At 37.2% G+C, this 24,757-nt stretch overlaps 1 protein-coding gene across 1 annotated transcript in view; it reads left to right on the forward strand.

The window, feature by feature from the left end:
• LOC132103133 (ephrin-B3-like) overlaps positions 1 to 24,757 on the forward strand; it is a 63,202-nt gene that overhangs the window by 22,407 nt on the left and 16,038 nt on the right. The window contains exon 2 of the mRNA XM_059507978.1: positions 12,569 to 12,864. Within this exon, the coding sequence (XP_059363961.1) occupies positions 12,569 to 12,864 (296 nt within the window). The remainder of the gene's footprint in view (positions 1 to 12,568; positions 12,865 to 24,757) is intronic.

Consider the following 24,757-nt stretch of genomic DNA (forward strand, 5'->3'; position numbering starts at 1 on the left):
TGTGACCGTAGTTGTAGCAGATTGAAATTGTTGTTTTCTTTCTATGTGTGTGTGTGTGTGTGTGTGTGTGTGTGTGTGTGTGTGTGTGTGTGTGTGTGAATATAGCGGTTGTTGTGGTATTCTTCTCACGGGACACTAAACGTCACTGCATTCTCGAAAACGTGCCTCTACTCCACTGGGATGCTTGTTCTTCACTTTCAAAATTCATTCGCTCTCTTTATTTATCCAGCATCCCTCGTTCATGTAAATGAAAGGGGTTGCCGGCAGAAAACTTTCCCATGCACCACCGCGCAGCTCCAAAGCCTGCGAGTCCTTTCTTGCCAGAGGCCTGTCAATCATCTCTTCAGCTGTCAATCTCCCCCCCCGACAGGAAGTGCTCTTGAGAACAGAGTTAGAGAGGCTGTTTCTAATTGGTTGTCGGGGAGAGAAGAATGTTATAAAGACCCCGTGCCCCTATATGAGTTGAGAGTTTTGTGTGCTAAATAGATGCTCTTCGGCACTCTGGAGGAGATGAGATTCCTGTGGTACAGCGCGCACACACACACACACACACACACACACACACACACACACAGACAATCGCAGCAGAGACGGGCATGACGCATATCTTGACAGGATTGGAAGCAGAGGTGTTTGAAGCAGTAGTCAGTCTCGTCTGTGTGCCGAAACCTCTCTCTCTCTTGCATCTGTAGCTGTTGATTTTACCACAGGGCTCCTCGACCTCGGGTCCAGCCGGGACCCTGGCCTGACAGCGCTAGACCCACCGGAGGGAGAATAAATGGAGTTAAGGGGAGGCAATCAGAAGGAAAAAATGCAAAAAGAAAGATAGAAATAGTGTCAAAGGAAGAGGGAGAGAGTGAAATGACTTTCAGATGCTGGGACAGTCGGTGAGGTTGATTTGTTTTGGGCCTCAGGGTGTGGAATAGCAGCCTGTCATCACTCCACACTGGCCCTGATTCGCCCCGCACACCACACAGCCCTGTTAGGCCAGAAATCAGAGACCTCCAGACCTACAGAAACAGGATTTTGTATGGTGAGGCACTCTGAAAAACACTTTCTGGGAGATTTTACAGCTCACAAATTGAAGGATGCCACATAACGTCGGCAGTTGAATGGTCAAGGAGGCGTTCCTTTAATATTATACATGGTTTGTTGGCATAACAATGCTCAGAAATGTTTTAAGTTTTAGTATTTTCTGCTTTATAGCTTTATCGATCTTTAAGGATGTATTGTTATTATATTGCTTGTTTTTTTTATCTTTTGTCAATTGTCTTTGCGTACCCTGAAAAGCACTCTATAAATTAAATGAATAATTTTTTTTTTTTATTAAAAAGCTGTTTGTGTAATTTAAAGTCAACATGAATCAGTGGATAACTAGGAGTGCCTCATTTAAATAAGTGAAAGGTAAATCATTCATCAATGTAATTATTTAAAAGAAAATGCAATTTAATATTTGAATAAATTCATTAGATCAATTGATACTTAAATCTCATTAAAAATGTTTTTTTAATTTATGTAAAAATGGATTTAATTTTTAATAAGTCTTGTTTTGTTTAAGCAACACTATGAAACATTAAGACTTGTTTTCTTAGTGTCACTTGGAAATGTTTTTCCTTATGTTTTTATTTGATTATGCTTTAAACAAATATCTACCTGTATGATATAATTGTTCATATTTTATGCAGCATTTCTTCAAGTAAATGTATCTTATTTCAAGGATTTTTAGATATGTTCACTCAAATTAACGTTAACTCATTGATTTCAGTACTTTTAAATGCAAACTGAATAAATAAATTGTATTTTTAAAGCATTTACAAATTGCTTTGCTTCATCTTTCTGCCAAATGATTTGCATATCCACTTGAGTAGATGTTATTAATCAGAAATGTATTTAAGTGAGATAAATTGGGATTTTTTATACCAAAACGGAGCTAGATGTGAAATTTGAGTTTGCTAAAGCAATAATTATTTGGCAATAGTTCTCTAGAGGCATCAAGCTGTGAATTGTGTTTCTCTCTGGATCCTTTGACTGCAAGTGCGTAGACGTTGAAAGCCGATAGCACATTGTTTTATGTGTTCTGGGTCTTTTAGGAACCCCCAGGACTCTAAATCTGTTTGTGATTTTCATCGGTCCAGTTTTTCCTTTCAGGAATTGTACGCAGTAGCTCATAATCTCTGCATGCACATGGAGTCAGGTGAACCTTTGAGTAACAGTTTTTTGGGACCCCAAAGACATCTGAGACCCATGTTGGGGTGTTTATAGGCCTTGTGGATGCTCTGGACTCTGTGAGGTGGACAGTGGGGCAGCGGCGGGTCTCCACGGGGCCCCTCAGTATGTGGCCCCTCTGTCTACCTCTGACCCCTGGTGACTTGGTCTAATAAGACCGTTATGTTTGAGAGAGTGAGCTTAACCTGTAGTCATCTCCCCCGAGGATAGAGTCCTCACACTAATACACACACAGACCGCATTCATATGCACACATTTAAAAAGAACACACACTAATTTCACCCAGAATAACACGGGCATTGACACAGAGACCTGCGGTCACACACCAGCTGGGCTGAAAGACTCATTTCACTCTTTAAAAAACCCCTCATCCACACCTACGCTCTGTGTGTGTTCCTCTGATCCGGCATGAACGCTCACGTCTTTAAACGGCATTATGATTAATTATGCCGTGAATCATATTCATGTGCACATACAGACTCACACGTATGTTAATTTCTCTGAACAGGGGGCTTTGAGGACATACGGCTGCATTAATATACAAGCCTGATCTGAGGATATGAAATACAGACAGTGAGAGGAGGAAAGCATATGTTCTCTCTTTTCTTTCTCTCTGTCAGTCTTGATGGATTTTGATTTAGTTTTTTTGGCCAGAAGGAGGGGGTTGGCCGTTCATTAGCATTTATTTCACATGTGATTAATGCTTAACTTTCCAGACTGCTTTCCGAGGGTGTGGAAAGGATCACGCTGTTGAAAACAAGGGATGTTTGAATAAGAAACACAAGGAAATCCAGTTTTTCTGCTTTCTGGTTTGAAAGCGCTTGGCGTGGAGGGATATGACACTGGCGCTGGAACGATGTAGACCTCCTCCTGTCAGGAAAGGGCATGACTGTAATGGTGACAAGGACAGACTTACCTTCACACACACAGATTCTCTGTTCATCTGCTTTGTGCTTGCAGACACACCAGGGATTTTGTTTTGCTTTCCAGTAAAGGGACAAGATAAAGACATATTTTTCCCTCCAACTAAAAAGAACTATAATCTATTCTAAAATACTTGCTTAGGCTTAAAGGTAAATTGATCATTTTCAAACAGTCTGGTCCCAAATGTAATATTCAATATTGTTGAGTGTTATTATATCCCCCTCATATCAAGATTAATAAACAGATTGCAATTCTTTTTGGTGCCACTAGTGGTGCAAATCACACCCAATTTCATTGATGTACCATTATAGTTTTTTGTTAATCTTTTGAATTTGATTTTTATATTTTCTGATTCCACTTTAATTTTAGTTAAAAGTTTAGTAGTTTTGTTGTTTGTATTTTATATATATATCCTCAAATGAGAAATGCTGCCTTGGCAACTGGCTGAAATAAAAATATTTGTATTTATATTAAATTTTTATTTCAGATAATGTTTATTTTATTTTAAGTACCAAAAAAAATAAAGTTTTGGTTTAAGTTACCTGTAATAACCCTGCTTTAAATTTGGCGTGAAAAGGAAATTCGCCCTATCTATTTTCTTAATGCATTTAGCTAATCTTACTTTGAATGCTCAATTTTTAATATTATCTGAACACAAATCTTAAAAAATGTCTTATGTGGTTTTGCTTTTGATGTACATTTATTGTGTTTTGAGGATGGTTCGATGTTTTTAGTAGAAAATAAGTCAAAAACAAACTTAATATGATTTTTTGCTGCACACTTCCTGTTTTCCATTTGCATCTTTTTCCAGTTTTCCCCTCCATCAAGCCTCTTTTTTTCCTTAATGTTAACTTAATTTTCAATCCTTTTCTTTTGTTTCCCTCTGTAATTCTCCTCACTTTCTCTCTCCCGCCAGGAGTGGCCATATGGAAGCCATTTCACCCGCTGTTCTCTCACCACAAACATTCCAGCAGTGCCTCCAGCTCTCTCTTTCTTCACAGCAGCCTCTCCTTCCTTCCTTCTCCCTCCTCTCCTCCCCTTTTATCTTTCACCTGTTTTCGTTGTCCTCATTTCCATCGTTTTCAAAGTTTGTTTGCCGAGGTCATGTGATAATTGGCCACATGTGATCTGCTCATTGTCAGACAATTTGGTAAGTCTGTTCCAACACCTGAGTGTACTGTGTCGTATTTACATACTGACCTTTAGCTGTCTGTAAACAATCACAAATCATTTTCAAGACATAAGTGTTTGTGGATGTTAGATGATAATCGACATAATATGACCTCAGTTTTAGTCTCTGCGCGTATTTTTGTAATCTTTTTTTTGTGTTGTGTGTGATGTTTGCACATAGTTAATGTGAAAAGAATGGAAGATGGTTAAATCTTTGAGGGTTCTGATGGGACTGTGGCTGCATGCGATCAACCACGTCCCAAAAGTTCTGTTTTGGTTTGAAATGTTTTGGCAAACTTGGACTACTGAATACATGGGGGGTTTGGTAGCAGATATAGTGTGGCTCGCTGTATAATTGATCAGAAAATGCAGGTGAAGACTGTAAATAAAAGAGTTGCTTGTCACTGCATATCATTTTAACCTATTTTTTTGGTACACACACATTATCAATCAATCAATCAATCAATCAATCAATCAATCAATCAATCAATCAATCAATCAATCAGTCAGACTGGCCATATCATCTACGTAACAATCTATCAATCATCCGATCATTTTATCTATCTCTCCGTCTGCTTGTCTTTCTGTCTGTCTAGTCCGAGCTTTACTTTTTCTAATACATTTTTGTTTTTAAAAGCTACATTCTCTTTCTCACTTTTTCCTCTCTGTTTTTGCTGGTCTATTTGTGGTGTGATAAGGGCTCGGATGTCTAACTGGTAGGTGTTGGTCACTCGAGACCCTGGACAGGGTTTAATCAGGCCCTGGAAGCTGACGATATAGCCGTGAAGAGAAAAGAGAGAAAGAGAGATGGGAAATTTACTCATCCTCTGAGAGGGCTGATATCTCCGGACCACCACTGGCCGTGATTCCAGTCCCTCCATGGCACTGCTCCTGATGAGATCAATGCACGCTTGGAGGTAAAATCAGCTTAGTGAAGTGGAATAGAAGCTGAAAATGAAGTGGAAATTGCAGAAGTCAAAAGTCATTCTCACGGCATTTCAAAGTGATTTGAACTGAAGGATTCCAGCTGGTGTTAGCTCGATAGCTTGTTATCACATGTAATCACCGACTTAGATCTAATTCTTAAATCTGGAAAGCTTTTTTTTTGACTGGTGGGCTTTAAGTTGTTGAGCCTGCAGGAGAACATTTTTAGTGGTGTTTGGTAAGGAGGGCATAGTTTAGGATTAGAGATTGAAGCAAATCTTAACCATAAGCGTAAAATTTTGACACTAACTCATTCTGTACCAATTATTTAATGGACATGAATGAGGCTTCAGATTTATGCATCTTGGTGAGGACAGTGTTATTATTTTTTATGTTATCCTTTTGCCTTATGTAAAGATAAAAATAAAATAAAAACTTAAACTGTGCAACAACAGAGATGAATGAGACTTCATGCATTTGATGCTGCATTTGTTTATATATATATATATATATATATATATATATATATATATATATATATATATATATATATATATATATATATATATATATATATTTTTTTAATTTAGAGATTTTTACCTGTTGGTTGATAAAACAGGCCAATAATCCTTACTTTATTAAATTATGCTGCTTTTTTATGTTTTATGTATTCATGTATTTATGTGTTTTTTGACTTGAGCTAATAAGGAACCACATATAAAACACTTAAGCAATTGCTTAAGCAATACCTTCGCCACCACCGTATTTTCCTTTCTTTAAAAATTCAGTTTCCAGAATTTGTTTGCGATATGTGATATTATTGTACTTGCAGACATGCTAATGTCCTCATCTAGGGTGTGTTGAACCCTCTGCATTTATCATGTGAAGGATTCTCAGACATCTCAGACATTCCATTTTTTATGCGCGCACACACACACACACACACAAACACACACACGCACACACACACACTTAAAGGTCCACCTTACTGCACCTGTGCCCCGAGCTTGTTCGTGGACACAGGTCGAGTTTCTCTTGTGGAATCTTTGTAATGCAATACTGATGAACAAGAGGACGGTGGAGGGGTGTATGGACAAGAGAAGGTGGGTTTGGGTGGAAGGGTGGAGGGTTGAGGGTCAGTGCTGTCAGGGGCGGGACGGGGTGAAACTAACACTCGGCTCTTTTCAAGAGCTGTCAGGGTCAGGGAAGGGCGTCGGCGAAGTTTGACAAAATGATGTTTCTGCCCTCATAAACGAGGCCGGTGCACACACTCCTGACACCTCTGCCCCCCTCCATCCCCCAACTCCTTGTTTCAGTGTGTGACTATGAATGCCAGCTTTTTTCCAGAGCAAGAGAGAAAGGGAGAGAAACTGAGGGAGGGTGGGAGAGAGAGCAAAACAGGAATGATGAGTGTTTGGGATGAGAAGGAATGGTTGGAGGAGTGTATTATCATGTTTATATTTAGAGTAAACAGAGAAGTTTCACTTTAATCTGTGCTTTGAAGGCCTGCCCGTTTGTGTGGTTAGCTTTTTCGAGCTTTGCGAGCACAAACACGCACACTGCTGCTATAACTCTGGTGTTTTCATCTTGCTTCAGTTCCACACGCTCAAACTTGACTTTGTGGCCACATTTTTACACGCGTCCCTTTTCCTTCAATTTTTTTTTTTTTTCTAGCTTGACACGCGGGTCAGAAATTCTTTGGCGAGGTTCTGCAAACGTTCTCTAATTATCTGCCGAGTGCTTGCTTAACCCTGAGTTTGCTCATTAGACATTGCTGCCTGACAGTTGTTCAATCACGAAGGCTAATGCGGTCCAGTGCTGAAACATATGTAATTACACAGGCTGTGCGAAAGGGTCTGGAACGTTGATGGATCACAGCGCTTGTTGTGTTGGACTAGTTTTTCAGTTTCACTTTTTTACACTGTAAGCCCACAAATCTAGAATGCTTCTATTATAGTAAACTAAGCCATCTATGTGCAACTACTTTATACCGGAAAGACAGACACATAGTGTGCAAACAAAGATTTAAATACTTTGTCAATCCATTGCAAAATTCATTATTATTCAGGTTGCTAGCTGTAGACATGTTGACTTAAAATTCATCCTATCTATTTTCTAAATATACTGTAGCTTCTTAATCTTATTATAAACAATTAATCCATGTGTTTGTTTCTTTTTTTTTTGAGCTCATAATTTAGTTTGACATGCCAGACTTCTAGACTTTTTGTGACTAACTTTCTCAACAAGGTTCTCCTCAAACTGTTGCTTTGTCATTATGACTGTTGCTGACACTAGCTATAGAAAAAATTGTGTTGTATAATTTTTTGCATATGGTCTTTTTTTATCAGCAAAGCTGAGCACGTTCTGTATAATATGGCAGTTTATAAAAAGAAAAAAAAAGAAAAAATAGTACAAATGGATGCTCCACGTTCAAAGCCGATGTGAAATAGCCAATATATGCACACCAGTGATCAGTTTACCTTAAAATTGCATACTTGTGTGTCATTCTGTAGCATACATAGTGCTAGGTTGGTGAAAATGAAGTGCTAAAGTTGGCACATCAGGTGCATTTGAAGCATAATTTCCTTCTGGGAATATTAAATATTAAATAAAATACTTTCATTTGAGACTTCCTTTCTAAAATCAGAGTGCTAAGTGTAAAGTACATTATTTGGGATTCAACGTGCTGTGTTGCTTGACAACCGTAAGCAACCTATTAAGCATCATGAGCTTAATTACTTTTTTTCAGACTATTATTATTACTAACAAGAAGAATAAACAATTTGCCAATTTGAGATCATTTTTTTAAATTAATATTTTGAATGTTTTTATTTTTAATATTAGTTAGTTTTAGTAACTTTGTTGTGTCCTTTGCAACAGCCCTTAACAAGGTAAGAACAGCTAACACATGGCCGCTCTTGGCATTGTGTTTAATAGACCGCTTCTTTGATCCCAATGTGAGCAATCTAGCTTTTGCAGTGTGTATATGCGTGTTTGCTAGAAGCGAGTGTGAGTTTGACTAAATGCTGTTCTGTCAAGCTGACACGGAGGGCGTGAGAGGGAGGGAAAGAGAGAGAAGGTGTGAATGTGGTGATAAAGGACAGTATTCTTCTGCTTGTGTGTCTGGGCCTCAGCAGAGAGTTCAGTGGGTTAGAGCAGACCAGCGTGACCATGTCAACAACACGGCCAGTACTGAGTGAGCAGCTCCCTTATCTGCTGCATCCGCCGCTTGCTTGCTTGCTTCTCTTTCTATGTCCACCTGTTTTTTCCCTCCCTCATTGTTCGTCTCTGTTTGCTCTTTTCCTCTCGGTTTTGTAAGCTATTTTATCTTTCATTCAGCCTTTTTATTCTCTCCTCTGATCTGCAGCACCTCTCTCTTGCTCTCTCTCTCTCTCTCTTTCCGTTTGTCTTTTTGTTTGTTCTTTCCATTCTTCAAGTCAAGTCTCCTGTGACCATGTCTGAGATAAACCAACAGACAAAAATTTACCTAGCAGAATGTGTATGCAAAAAATGTCTTTTGCATCAGCAGGATGTTTTGAAATTTTGTTCATCAGTTTTTGCCGGAGTGTATATATTGTCTACCTGAAAAAAAAAAAAAAAAAACACTTCACAATGGCATGTCTGTGTTTTGTTTTGGTTTGAAGGACATGTTAGAGATAAGTTGTCAGCTTTAGTTCATTCGACAGCGTTTAATGTGGATTACCACAGAAAGTTTAAAGTGATCCATTTATTTTTATTTTATCCAAAATTGCAGTTGCAGTAAAAAAACATACAATAAACATTAAAAAATGCACATGGTTTTAAAAGTAACCACAAGGCTTGTGTTGGTGTGCAGTGGTTGAAAGGAATGTGATGCAATGCTACATTCAGGTCTTCTACTTTCCCACTCATGAGTTTAGAAATGGTAGTTGCAGTACAATTAAAAATGAAATTACATTTATGCATTTAGCAAACGCTTTTATCCAAAGCGACTTACATTGCATTCAAGCTAACAATTTTCTCCTAACATGTGTTCCACATGATGTACGTTCAAGTAATTTTAGTCTGAACAAAATGGACTAACAGGACAGTTATTGTATTTTCCTCTCTCTTTTTCGTTTTGACAAAAAACCAGGAAGCTTTTTAATGCTAATGCAACATAGTGAAGAGTAAAGGATGCACATTACATGTGTAATTGATGCTTTATTTGTGTGTTTTATCATAATAGTTTGGCTGGAGAGAATGATGGGAAATGTAGTTTGAGGTGACAAGTATGTCTCCTAATAAACAAGCTAAATTAATAATATTTCCTGGCTGCATTTAGAACACAAAATGAATACATTCTGATTTTACTGCTAACATTCACAATTGTCGTGATCAGTGGCAATTTGCTTCAATCGTAATTCTTGAAATCACACGTCATAACAGCTCTAAACATCTGAGCCTGAAGAAAGTCCTGATTTGTCCACTAGTAATTTTGACTCAATGATTATGTGCTCAACTTGAAAATATGATCATTCTGACATGAACTGAATGCACCAACAGAATCACAGAAAACCCACAGGAATTACATTGCTAATGCAAAATCAGAAGTTCATCCACCTAGAACATTAGTCCCACTTTATAAGGCACATTTGAACTTTACAGCTCAAATAACATGTTAAATAATTCATGTAAGTGCTTTAATAAAAAAACAAAAACAAAAACCTTAATCTGGAACCCTCTGGCTGGGTTTACTTTCATTGAAGGTACACCACCATTCAAATGTTTGGGCTCAGTATATTTTTTTTTATATTAATAATTGTATTAAGTAAGGATGCATTAAATTGATCAAAAATTATTCTAAATACATTTATAATCTTCCAATTTTGATTTCAAATAAATTCAACTCTTTTGAACTTTCTCTTCATCAAATATATTAAAACATTGAGCACAACATTGATGTTTTCAACATCAATAATAAAGAAATGTTTCCTGAGCAAATCAGCACATTAGAATGATTTCTGAAGGATCATGTGACACTGAAGACTGGAGTATTTCAGCTTTGCCATCACACCAATAAATAACATTTTTTGAAGTGGTTTTGAATTGCAATATTATATTACTTTATTACTGTTTTTATTTGATAAAAAAATGCAGTCTTGGTGAGCATTACAGACTTTTCAAATACATTGAAAATCTCACATACAACAAACGTTTGACTGGTAGTGTACTGTATGTTACTGTAAATACAAGTTTTGCCTGAGTCACAGGTCCGTTGTTTTCCATGCCACAAATACTGAAGTTGTGTTGAACTCAAAAACATTCCTTTAAAGTCACGTGTGTTCGGCTATTGGTCAGTCTAATTGTAGTATGTGAAGTGTGTGTTGAGTGTCTGTTCTCTCCACTGTAAGAGCTACTGATAACCTTCATAACCTGTGTGACAAGAACATTTCTCTTATAGGAAAGCCACACACACACACACACACACACAGCCCTTACGAAAAATAACCATGGTTTTATTATAGTAAAACTGTAGTAACCCATGGTTTTTTGGCGTGTTGACTACCATTTGTATAACCACAGATTTACTACAAATAACATGGTTAAACTATGGTTAATTTAGCAAAACCATGGTTAATTTGTGGTTACCATGGTTTAACTATAGTAACCATGGTTTTTTGGTTTTATTTGTAGTAAAACCATGGTTAATTTTCGTAAAGGAGGGGCCTTTTTTCTCACACAGTTTCAAATTCACATACTCTTCTTCTGTTTCTTAAGAGCAAGAGTGACTAGCTTTAGCATGCTCTAGGTTAGCATGCTATGGTAATGTATGTGATTTGTAAATGGATCCGCCCATCATTACGTGAACGTATTTTTGCATTTCTTTTCACATGGAAACATGAAGCCCATAAAAAAATAACAAAAGACAAAAAAACAAAGCCCAACTGCCTTAAATTGTTTACATGTAAATAGCCGTTGGAGTTGCTGGCTGTTTAGAGATGATGATAAAATGGTAATTAGCATATGTGAGCCGTTTAGTCATTTGTTTATATAGAAAGAATTCAAAGGAAGCTCGCTGAGATTCCGCAACAGCCAAATTCTCCTGGAAATTGGAATCTCCAGACATGTCCTCTGCTGAGCTTTGATCTGACACGGTTTCTTTGGAAACAAGCCTTTCTGGGTGGGATTTGGATCCTGACTGGCCCATTCATTCTCATTAGAGTCACTTGTTGAAGATAGAAAACAAAATATCATATTTTTAGAAATTCATTCGTCAGAAACTTTGAAGTCTCAGCACCTTCAAATGATTTACACAGTGGTAGAGAGCACTTTCATTAGGGCTATGAATAAACAGGAAGAGAGACGAGCAGAGCAGATGAATGAAGTGTAAAAGAAGAGGATGAGTTTCTACTTGTAGAAGGTAATTTATTGAATGAAGAAACACAGTGAGAGTGTGGAGTATGTTTGGATCCACACCTGCGCCAGTAAATGCTAGCTTGTTCCTGAGGCAGCCAGCATACCCACAGATATTTTCATGAGAAGTGTGTGGTTATGTCAGTGAATGTCCTGAAGTGAAAGGTTATAGTGCAATATTAAGCCAGTCATTCGTATCCCATGATGCATCCTTGCCCCCTTGCTGATCCATATAATTGACAGATTTTAGCAAGTGTGCTCTGCCACAAACAAAGACAAAGATAAAAATATGAATGTTTTTATTGTATATCATGTTGTAAACACCGGATGTGCATTTCACTGATTAAATGAAGACAAACTGATACAGACAATGTGACAAGCCATTGTCGAGATATTCAGTGAAAAAATAAGGAATTTTTTGCATTTTTGATTTTGCATAGAATTTTGTATTCAGTTGAATGGTGGAAAGACTTACAAACAAGAATAGAGCTTAATGGAACTACAAAACAACAACAAAAAGTACATTGATTTATTTGTAATGTCAATCTATTAATTAAAGAATCATGTAGATTTTTTTTTCCACAAAAATATTTAGCAGCACAACTGTTTTCTACATTGATAATAATAAGAAATGTTTTTAAAACATTTGAAAATACATTAAAGTAGAAAACAGTTATTTTAAATTATTTGTATTTTTATAATAATTTAATTTGTTTACATATATGACTTGCAAAAGTGCCTTTTATTAATTAGATTTTGCTAAAAATTTATAAAAGCTTAAAAATGTAAAAGTCAATTATTTTGTTGTTTAAGACACACAATGTTTGTATTCAGGTTTTAAATTATTTATTGGTTTTTAGCCATGCAATTTTTTTTTTTTGCCAGTAAATGTATGTTTTTAATGTAATGACACTGAATTCTCTCTCTTTCCCTCTCTGTCTTTCTCCAGGTTTAGTGATGACAAGGGCTATGTCCTGTACCCTCAAATCGGAGATCGCCTGGACCTCATTTGCCCAGCGTCTGAGCCGCCTGGTCCCCGTTCCCCCGCCGAATACGAGTACTATAAACTGTACCTGGTGTCGTCACGGGAACAGGCCGACAGGTGTGAAGTCACCGGAGCCCCCAACCTGCTTCTCACCTGCGATAAGCCCAACAGTGATATGCGTTTCACCATCAAGTTTCAGGAGTACTCGCCCAACCTGTGGGGTCACGAATTTAAAACCAATCAGGACTACTTCATCATCGGTGAGTGAGGGCACCAAAGCATGTCTGTCGACACACATAACAACTTTTAATTATTTTGACCAGAAACTTCTAGTTGTGAAAAGTTCTTCTGTTGGTAATAGACTTTGACTTATGTCAAACTTATGTTAAAAGGGATGGCATGATGGTATTTCATCACTTCATTTCTATTGGGTTTGTTTTTAGTTCAGGCTTGTAAACGAAGTTACAATCTTCGGCTGATTGTGACTTTATCAACTGGAACCATCTTGTTTTGGGTTGTGTTACTGGGGGTTGTTTTTAATTCCGTGCACAGTACCGTTGAGGGAATGAGGCCAACATACATGGAAAGCCGTCAATATCAACATTTCATAAAGTAGATTTGACACAGAAAAGTGATGTCCTAACACGCTTAGACCCAAAACGCGCAATGGGCATGTTTTTAGCATCTATTGCCAGAATTCTCCCAGTCAAAGAAAACCAGGAAAAGTCACTCACTTAGAGTTTTAAAAGATTTTCAGTGGAAGTGTAGTAAAAATCCTAAAAGTCTTGGAAAAGTCCAGTTTATAGTGAATATATGTTTGTTCACTTTAGTTTGGCATCCCTAAATCCTCAGTTTAAGAGCACATTTATTTGATCATACATACATACATAAACTGTAATATTGTAAAATATTATTACAATTTAAAATAACTGTCATTTAAAATCTAAATGTAAAATATAATTTATCCCTGTGTTACAAAATTTCTTTAAATATATTATTTCCCAAAGATTTGCACCTTATGTGTGGAAATGTCTTCTAGCAATATTTGTAATATAATTTTTTCTAGAAAAATCATGGACAAGTAAAGGATTTTGATTAGCTAAAAGGTGTGTGAGCTCTTCATTCACATAAAGAAAAAGAATATAACTGAAATATTGGGAGAGAAAGAATGTGTGAGACCAAAAATAGAGTTGATGGCTTTATAGATGTGTCAGATTTTCTTTCACCAGGCTTAGTTATCAGTCAAATTCTATTCATACTTTTCAAAACCAGATAATGATATTATACGCATTTCAAACACAGGAGATAATAGATCGTTGGTGCTAGGAGCCCAGGGTTATATTTTTGTGTCTGTTTTTATGACGTGCAAAGTGTGTGTGAAGGTGTGGCGGGTGTCTTTGTGTCTAATCTTAGTGGTTGCAGGTCTCATAAACACGGTGACTCTGTGATAAGAACCTATCTCCTTCCACTGGCTGCTTAATGGGCAAACAAGTGTGAGTTTTTTGGTATGTGGACATCAGGAAGTTTCCCAGGCTCTTTCATGTTCTGTTAAGCCTTAACACAGGTGTCAGTGACACACACTCAAACACACACACACACACACACACACACACACACACACACATGCTGCAGGCTTTATCGTTACTCCAACAGGCCTGACGAATCGATCGACAGGCTGTGCCAGTCTATGAGTCCTCAAATGCAAGATCAGAGAAATAAACATACACACACACACATACGCAAACACACGCAGGCATCGAGATGGAAAAAGAGAGCGAGGGATACCATCAAACAAGCGTCCTCATGGAAAAAAGGAGAAAAGTGATTTTAAGGGTCATTGATTTAATTTAGTGTTTATGTGTGTGCATACGTGTTAAAAAATAGTTGTGTGTGCGATTTGGGTGCATTTATACAGCATCTGTCATGACCGGTTTATGTTCCGTTTTTTTTTTTGAAAGAGTGCACATTTGATGGCTTCTGACATCTTTATGCCCATGTGTTGGCGCATATGTGTGTGTAAGGGTATGTGTGCATTAGAGATTTGAAACTTAAGGAGAATGGTATTAATTAACCTACCTTAACATTCGCTAATTTATTCAGCCTAGCTCAAATGAGCTGGAACAGGAAGAGAAAGAGAGAGAGTGTGTGTGTTTATTTGGAAGAGAGCATTGACGGGTCATTATGGCTGCTCTAATCTCGTTGTCTAATTATCACATGGGTCGTGAAGATGCCCTTAGGTCACTAATAACAGTGTTTACACACTCTCACACACGTACACTTAAAGGGACAGTTCACCCCAAAATCAAAATGATCATCATTTGTTAAAGAGTGTCATCATTTACTCACTTTCATGTCCAAACCTGTAGCAGTGTTATTTTAGTATAATTTATAGACTATTAATAATTAGAATTTTAGATTCAATGTTTAATTCTATATTTTTATTTAGAATTGTTTTAGTAATTGTCTGTTCATTTGACATTTTAGTTTTGTATTTATTTCAATTTTTTAGCTTTAATTTATATTGATTTCAGTTTTAGTTTGACTAATTTTAGTGCTTAAACATTATATTTCAGTTAGTGTGCTTTTGTTGTTTTTTTAAATAAAATTGCATAATTTCATTATGAGTCATTTACTGGTTATTGGCCATACAATGAAATGGTGTCAGTCAGAATTTTAATATCCATGCAACTAATGCATAAACAAATTATTTAACATTGACAAAGTTATCAGAATTTTTTTTAAGAGTGAAAATAGCACACACTGGCAATATAAACTAGTTTTATGGTACTTTTTGTCATTTGACAGCTCTGGGTCACCATGTGCTTTTGTTGTAAAGCATCTTCTTTTGTGTTCTATTAAAGAAAGTACGTATGGAATGACATGAGGATGAGTACATGGCTTAGCTATTCCATTAAAGCATGATTTTCCTTGCTTTGCAGTCATTCCAGTATCTATTTTACAGCTTACAGTTGCTCGTAAACACACACACACACACACACACACACACACACACATGTTGCTGTCAGTCAGCGTGAGGGATTTGAGGTACCTGACTGTGGAGCTGCACTGGGCTTCTTATCACCGTGGCATTGCTGTGGCAGTGGACACAGACAGATGGCTAACTGTCACTCAAACTGAGAGAAGATAACTCAAGAGGAAAAGAGGATGAGAGAGTGAGGGAGAGAAAGAAAGAACAAGACGGACAGATGAAGAACAGCAGCTCAGACACACACGCAGATGCCAAAAATCTCTGTATGGTTGTTTTATGACTCTGTGAATCATCATGATTGAGAGTGTTTCATGGTGCCATATTGTTTTTATCCATATGAATTGCTTCTTTAATGGTGACTGTTACAATATTTGAGTGAACAGAGCAACACAAGAAGGACAGAAATAGAAGGTGGGTAGAAGAAGAAAACAGATAAAAGAGGCGGTCGAAGAGCAAAGGGAGCAAGGGATTCCGAGAGATCTATATTTGATGAATATTTGAACGTTTTAAAGCCTCCAGACTGAAGTTTTCCCTTCTTACTGAGACAAAAGCTAACCACAAACACCAGGGAGAAGAGAAAGGTGAATGAGAGCGAGAGAGAGAAAGAGATTTTTACACTTGTCTTCTGCCAGTGCAAGTTGTTTTAATGGCTCTTACGATCCGATTCGTTCAGAAGAAATTCATTTCGCGGCTTTAGCCAATCAGAACATTTTGGTGCATATTGATGAGCACAACCATTCCCTGAGTGATGACAGTGATCAGAATAAGAATGGTAGTAAAGATTTGAGGAACATCAAGGAAACACACATATACAGATGAACACGTGAGTGACCCTAACAGAATGAACAGATGTAATGCGACACACATACACTGAAATGATTGATGCTTGAAAATGTGTTTGTGGGTCAGGTTAGGCCTTCATTGTAAAGACCAAACATCACAGAGCATTTAAAATCCAAAATCATTTACCAGAATCATTTACCAGAATCATCAATTTGATTCTTATTCATCTGGGCAAATTTTAGAAACCGCGCTGAAATGCTGTTCAGTTGCTATTTAACAATAAAATCATCACAAGCACAAGCTGTTTTGTGCTTAGCAGATGAAGTCAGTTTTATTTCTTTTGTACATTGTTCTTTTTTCATAACAATGTGTAAAACTATTATAAAATTATAAATGCAATTTATAATTTTAGTTATGAACTCCCATCAAAGAGTATAGAATATTTGTGAGTCTTTTAGGAGTCATTTGCTTGTGAATGGTTATGGTGTTTTGGATTCACCAGAAAGAATTGGTTCATAAGAGTCAGTTGTTTGTGAATTTGATTATCCTTGCTACTTTGAATGCTTTTGATTGACTAAAAGAACTGGTTCATAAGAGTCATTAATTTTTGCTTTAGATTACTACTGCACCCTTTAACGTAAAGATTTTTAAGCCATTACTTAATGAGACAGCTTTCCATCTTATCACATACAATTCAGACTGCAAACTCAGGTAAAACTGGTAAAATATGACTTCTTTTACTCATGGGCTGTAGATTTAGCAGCGGGGTGCAATGCCATTGAAAAGCAGTGCAGAAGACACTGACAGAGTAATCTTGGGACTTAAAGCATGTTTATCAGCATCACTGTAATAATAAAACTCCATAATCTTCGGGTAGAAGGAGGCGGGAACCGGCGGACAATCAAAATTAAACTTTAATAATTCAAAATAAACACAAAACAGCGCATCAGCCCCTCACGGACAACTGATGCGCACAAAATAAGACCAAAACATAAAATAAAGCCCAGGCCTGGTCCTCTCTCGTCCTCACTGTCGTCCCTCCAGTTTTATATCCTTTCATCTCCTACGTGGGACTCGAGACCAGTGGTGGGTCGCAGGTGTCGCTCATTTCCCAATCACTTTTGCGTGCATCTATTAATCATTTTGAGTCTAATTTCATCCCAAAAAGTTTAACTAAAAATTATAATTCTGTCTTAATTTACTCACTCTCATGTCCTTCCAAACCAAAGATATTATACAATAGGATTCCATTTGTTAGCATGAGATGACTATATTAGTTAACATTAACTAAGAATGAAAATACTCCTAAAGCATTTATTAATGTTGTTTAAGGTTTATTTAAACATTTACTAATGCATTATTAAAATCAAAAGTTATATCTGTTAATGTAAAGGACCTGAGCTAACATGAACTAACATGAGCAGTTGTGCTTTTATTAAATAATCTTATCATATTGCTTGTTGTTAAAGTTAGGCAAGGCTTTATTTAAAGTAGGCTATAATTTTTTTTCAAAATGTTTTCGGTTTGTGTGCGTATCACAGAAGAAAAAAGAAAAATGTAGTTTTTGTATAAATGACCCCTTTAGTTTTTGAAAGGGCTTGCTGACGTGTTTCTTTACATTTACTAATATTGACAGATTTGTGTGAGTGTCAGATTTAGGGTTACAGTTTAGCAAATATCATCACTTGTGTTTAAAACCTATGAGAAATAGTAAAACCAATGTGTGTGTGTGTTTATGTGTGTGGATAGATGGATTGGACAGATACTCCCCAAAGGTCAGACAGAAAAAAAGACCACACTAATTGGATTTCCACTAGTTAACATTGTGTGATTCATTTAACCTCACATGCACACACACACACACACACACACACAACCTCCACTTTCTCTGTCTATGCAGTAGCAGACAAAGCCGGGATTGTGCCTCACTTTGCTGAGGAACCACTTGTGGAGGGATGTGTTTCCCGGGAATGGGGGGTGGGGGGGTGGTAGGGTTTGGGGGGGGGGGTGCTTATCCAGCGTGTGACCCTTGACATCACCTCACTAGGCCGAATTAAGAAACACGATGACATAGCTGCAATTTAGTGTGCGAGATCACACAAACATGACCCGTTAATAGTAATGATGAACGGCGAGCACACACATACACACACAGCTGCCACAAAGGCTTGTGTGTGTGTGTGAATGCACAGTGACAAACAAATCATCCCTCTGATATTAATTCACACATGTGAAACACACAATAACCACACACACACAAGCCCACAAAGCTCTTTAGATCATCTTCATAGATCATCTATTCATCAGCCACACACTCGCATGACAGACACGCTTTTTGGGTAAACAGACTTTAGGCAGAGAGGATGTTTACTGTGTGTGGAGGGAGATTAAAGAGGTGGGGTGGGATTGGGGTTGACCAGCTGTCCACGAGAGAGACAGACAGATCGAGAAAGAAAGAGTGAAATGGTTGCAGTGTGTGCTGCTGAAAAAGCAAGAAAGGAATCAAGCAATTCTGGTTTAGATTCTGATTCTACTTTTTAATTCTGGATGAATAGTCACTGTGAAATCAAAACGGACTCTGTTTACCTTTTTAATGTGCATTGCTGGTCATGTTCTTCCAAAGAAAGAATTGCTTATCTTCATAATCTTTCATCAAAATGTATTGACTTTCTCTGCTTCTGAAACGATTTGCCTTTTCTGCTGATGTCACCTAGTCCTTTTGTTTTCATATGTACACTACCACTCAAGTCTCGTTTAAAAAAAAATTACTTTCATTTTTAAGTATGCATTAAATTGATCAATAGTGGCAGTAAAATCTTACATATTTTTGGGGAAAAATCTATTTTAAATAAATGCTGTTCTTTTTAAATTTCTATTCACCAAAGACTCCTGAAAATTCCACAGAATATTTAAGAAGGACAACTGTTTCCAGCATTGATAATATGAAGAAATTTTCTTGAGAATCAGGTCAGCATTTCTGAAGGATCATGTGACACTGAGGACTGGAGTAATGGCTGCTGAAAATTCAGCTTTGCAATCAAAAAAGAAATGATAGTTTTAAAATACACTGAAATTGAAAAGAGTTATTTTAAATTGTAAACATATTCCTCAATGTTACAATTTTACTGTATTTCTGATCAAATATGATGATATGATATAATGTAGCCTTACAAGAACATATTAAAAACATAAAGTTAATAAAATAAATCTGGCTCTAATCTACCATTTTTCTGATTAAATATCCTGTTTTGCATGGAAATCTGATACATTATGGAAGTAAAATGGGTTTTAAATAGGCTACTTTCTGTTAATGGTTACATTATCAGGTATTTAAGTACTTTGAGGAAGCTGATTTGTGATTGTGATTTGTGATTTGTGATTGATGTAATGAAAATAACCTCGTCATAATAGCCTTTTTTTTGTAAATCAGACTAGACAGATTGTGCTGCATTTTTGTCTGTTTAGTAAAAGTTCTTATTCCCAAGTTTATTTTCCTAATTCTCAATCCTAACTCGCACTCAGTCCCCTCTGTTGGACGCATTAATCTCACCGTTCATTTGGCTCTTTCTGCTCTCATTTGTTGTTCCATCTCCTTCCAGATCTTCATCCACTCATCTGTCCCTCAGACAAATCTTTTAATCTTAGTCTATTTATTTTCGTTTAAGCTAGTGTATTTTACCAGCACAAAGTAGTTTCTTCCCCTTATCTGACCACTGCTGTCATCTTTCTTTCTTCCTACCCCATTTTTCATTTTTGGCAGATTTCTCATTATGCCATTCTCGATGCCAGAGCCATAATTCACCAAGCGCATTGACTGGTGTGCCAAGATGTTAATAAACATAAAAAATGCAAAGCCACACAGGCATATTTTTGAGTGTGTGTATGTACAACTCTCGCCCACACTTGCATAGGAGCATTTCAGCAAAGCTTACAATCTGACTCACAACCTCTCATTACACTAAAACACTCTTGTTATGATCATCAGAGCTCTCTACACTGCAAGTACATGAAGTTGCTCCTATTTTGCATTGTCTGACCTCTTTTATCTTATTCAGCCAAAACCCAACACAGTTTACTTTTTAGATGATGTCTAGATTGGTTTAGGTTTATCTGATACCTGGTATAAACAAGCAAAGCGAAATACTGTATATAGGTGTGCTCATTGATATTTTATTTACTTCACATTGAGTGATTTTTTCTGAAAGGTTCAGTGTCATAAACCTTACAAGCTTTGGCAAATCCAGGAATTAGTTCTTTCTCAGAAGTGCTCTTTATAGCAGTTTTTGTTTCCCAGCAAACTGATATAAACCTTTGCACGCCGACTCCCGGAAATTGCGTTAAGGCAGCCAATCAGATTGTAGGTTTCCAGCTGGAGGAGAACCTTCCTACATTTTTGTGCAAAATACAGTAAATCAGACCCAAGATCTGAACAAAATGGACCCCCCCACACACCAACAAAGTGCAAAATATCAGTCTTACACTGAGTCATCCATTTTACATTTTTGTGTTGGCCACAAACCATTACTTAGACACAAAGAGACTTGTAAGTTTGGGAGATTGTAAACATGATGTTCCTGTGGGACAGATAAAAACCTGAGTACCCTGACTTCCCAAAAAATGCTGCTTGCCAATTTGAGAAAGCTCTTGGCACTTTTTGTGCAATATGCATCCATCTGTGAATCCGGTCGTCCGTCTGAGGCCGGGACTATTCCTGTTATAATCAACAAATCTGTAAAGCTTGAAGCCAAATGCTGAAAATAGAATAGGACAGAACCCTACCATCACCACAGCCAGGGCAGATTAAATCAGCCATCGTTTAAAGACTAGACATTTCCACAGTATGTTCTGTGCGATGGGTAAATATGCTCTTCTACTGACTAATGAGCTCTTTTGAGCGCTAATATTCCGTCCATATATTTACAGCTGTGCGAATGAGTTTATTAATATGGAGTAGAAGATGCATGTCTCAGCTGGGATTGTGCTACCGCACCTTCTGCTCAGTGTTTGAAGCCTGTTCCTCCCCTCTGAAACCAGAATTGTAATGCATGCAATTAAGGAGTCTAATTAGGGTAATTAATTCTGTGGGAGAGAGGAACCCAACACTCCTCCGTTCACGGTTATAGATCTGACTTAATCCCTGTGCCCTACACTCCAAACACAAAGCTGTCTCAGATAATGCGGGCCAGGGATCCACTGTCTTCAAGCTAACAGACTGCTCTCAAACTCAGGCTCTAGAAACTCCTCAGGCATGGAAACCGAAGGAAATGGAGAAAGGTATGATTTAGAACATTGTGAGCGACTCTTTTGATGATTCATTTGAATCGATTTACAAAGCATCTGTAAAGGAGAATTCTGAGTAGAACAGTGACGTATTGAGGATCCAATACCACACTTTATTCGAGCAGGTTATTTAGCAAACAACTTAACCAATGGTCTGAAATAGAGTGAACAGCAAAAATATGTAGATTAAATACCTTAATCAAAATATAATAAAAAAAACACTATTTCTTAGAACACTTATTTATTATTTAGTCACTGAAAGATTAATTTGAATGAACAGGTTTTGTTCAAACGATTCTGACTATGCAAAATTAAGTGTTAATATCTTTATAACGCTTATGTCTATGTGTGCGTGAGAGTTGGTGAATACATTTTTTGAACCGGTCCCAAATGAACCAATTTTCCGAAACTAATTTTAAGTCAGAATATTACTGTATCGATAAGGACTGTGTGTGTGTTTAGATGTTGTATGTTTGTTTGTATATCTGTTTGTGACATACACTCACATAAGTACATTTAGAAATTTTGTGGTTGTGTTTGTAAGGGAATCAATAAATTGTATTTTGGAAATAATTCACTGAAATGAAGTGACCAAATGATTGATTCATTAAAATGAATTGGACCTAATGTTACATTTACTATACATCTTTTTTTTTTTTTTTGTATGAGGAATTGTAGCTTTTGTATGTGTGTTTGTGTGTGTGTATGTCTGTCCTAAACAAATGAACCAAATATTTCAAATTAATTGGACTTCCCATACAGTTTTTCAATATGGGTTTTCATAATGCCTTTCAGAAAACTATTCATTCATAGTCAGAAGGAAAGGCAGTGTGTTTGTGTAGGAAACCTAAAACCGTATTAATCTTTTTCTAAATGCTGTCTTTCTCTTGTTATAGATTTCTCTCTCTTGGATACACACACAAACACTTAAATATTCTTATACATCCTGTCATTACAGCAAAACCAGCATAGTCTTGTTCAGACAATGTGGCTTTGGACACATAACACACTGAGTTGCTTTACTTAAACACAGACCAACGCTGCTTTTCTCTCTCGTTCTTTCTCTCGCGCACTCAAACACATCCAAAAGATCTTCCCTCCCAGCCGTCCAAGCCCTCATTCTTCTATTCCTGCTCTGTGAATCCACAGAGGACAAACAGACAACAGAAAGTATGTCACATTCAGCAAATCAAACCGCACAAACAAGCCTTAATCAAACATATTTCCTTTCACAGTAGAAACACACGCACTCACATACTTGCATACAAATATTAGTTATGGCTTTCATTCTCTTTCCCACAATCCATCATCTCTATTTCCACTGATTCTTTCTGTCCATCTCCCTCTTTTTCATTCACTCTCTCTATCTCTCCCTCGAGCCTTAAGCAGGCACAGATGTCAGGATGCATTATTTCGACTGGCTACCTCCCAGCTTTCTCCTATTTCTCCTCCTTTCTCTCTGTGTTCGTTCTCTTTTCCCCTCCATCCTGTGCCCTCATGTTGATAGTGATGTCGGATATACAAATGATAAAAGAAGAGCTAAAAGCTCGACAGGATCCCTCACAGAATGTGAACATTTTGTCCCTAGTTGGTCTCTCAGTCTGTCTGTCTCGCTCTCTCCACACACACATGGCCAGAGAATTATGTATGGCTCTAGAATCTGTCCAGCCCTTAAGTACTCCAGATGTTGGACTGTATGAATGTGTGTGTGTGTGTGTGTGGTTCTGGCTGTTCTATAAAACAGAAGGGCCAAAGTGGATTCAGTTTTTTTTTCCTGTGTGTGTGTTCATTATTTTGTGTTTGTACGTGCACACATAGACACACTGCTGTACTGCTTGTCTCGTTTGCCAGTAATCTGCTTGCTTTCATTAGAACCTGTAATTAAAATGACAGTGAAATGTGATTACAGTCTTTAAGATGTTTGACAGTGTTCGGCACACACTGAAATAGGGTTGGGTGGCTCGCTGGCTCATACTGTGCAATGGTAGAAATGTGTCAGGTGGTAGAGATCCTGCAGTACTGATTTCTGAGGTAGAATACTGTTTTTGAATACATGCACTCATATATATTTGAATATGTATATTCAAAGATTGGGTTCAGTAAGAAATTCATATTTCTATTCTATAAGGAAACATTAAATTGATAAGAAGTGGCAGTAAAAACATTTATAATGGTACAAAAAATCTGGTTCAAATAAATGCTGTTCTTTTTAATTTTCTATTCATCGAAGAATGCTGAAAAAAAGATTTTTCTCTGAAGGATCATGTGGGTTAATGACTGCTGAAAATTCAGCTTTGTCGTCACAGGAATAGATTACATTTTAAAATCTTTAAAGGGGTCATATAATGCCCATTTTCCACGAGTTGATATGCTTCTTTAGGGTCTTAATGAAAAGTCTGTAACAAAGTTTTTTTTTCTTTTTCTCAACGGTAGTTTAAAAAACACATTTTTTACCCTGTAAAAAACAACTCTTTTCAAAACACGCTGGTTTGTGGAATTCTCCTTTAATGTTAAGGAGCTCTGCTGACCCCGCCTCTTACTTTAGAACTGCTCTCAGACTGGGGTGTGTTTCCCAAAACCATAGTTGCTAACCTGTTAGCAACTTGGTTGGCAATGAGAAATTGCATTGCAACCAACAAAGTTACTAACTTAGTTAGCAACTATGGTTTTGGGAAACGCACCCCTGTTTACTTTAGCCACATTCATAGTGAAACTTGCTAATTAAAACATTATTAGGAAAGGCCATTTGCAATGATTCATTAAAATACATTATACTCACTGCTTTTGTAGGTGAGGCTGGATCATGAATGATTCGTGCGAACATAAATGCATTTAAGTAGATCAAGAGCACATTTCCTAGATCCAAACGTAAGTTAATCCTCTGCGATTTCAGTCACACAGATGTCGGGAGTAAATGATTACTGCTATGTTCATTATTACATCCAACAACAAAACACCTCAATCACTTAGGAGTCATGCTCGTCTGCATCTCGGACTGATGACGGCTCACTCAGGGCGGGTCTGAGGTAAGACACAAGTCCAGTCTGTGCTGAAGCGCTGCTGTCAATCAAACAATCAGGGGAGGGGCCTCCGACCGTGTG

This window comes from Carassius carassius, chromosome 2, assembly GCF_963082965.1.
Source record: "Carassius carassius chromosome 2, fCarCar2.1, whole genome shotgun sequence".
Taxonomy (NCBI): domain Eukaryota; kingdom Metazoa; phylum Chordata; class Actinopteri; order Cypriniformes; family Cyprinidae; genus Carassius; species Carassius carassius.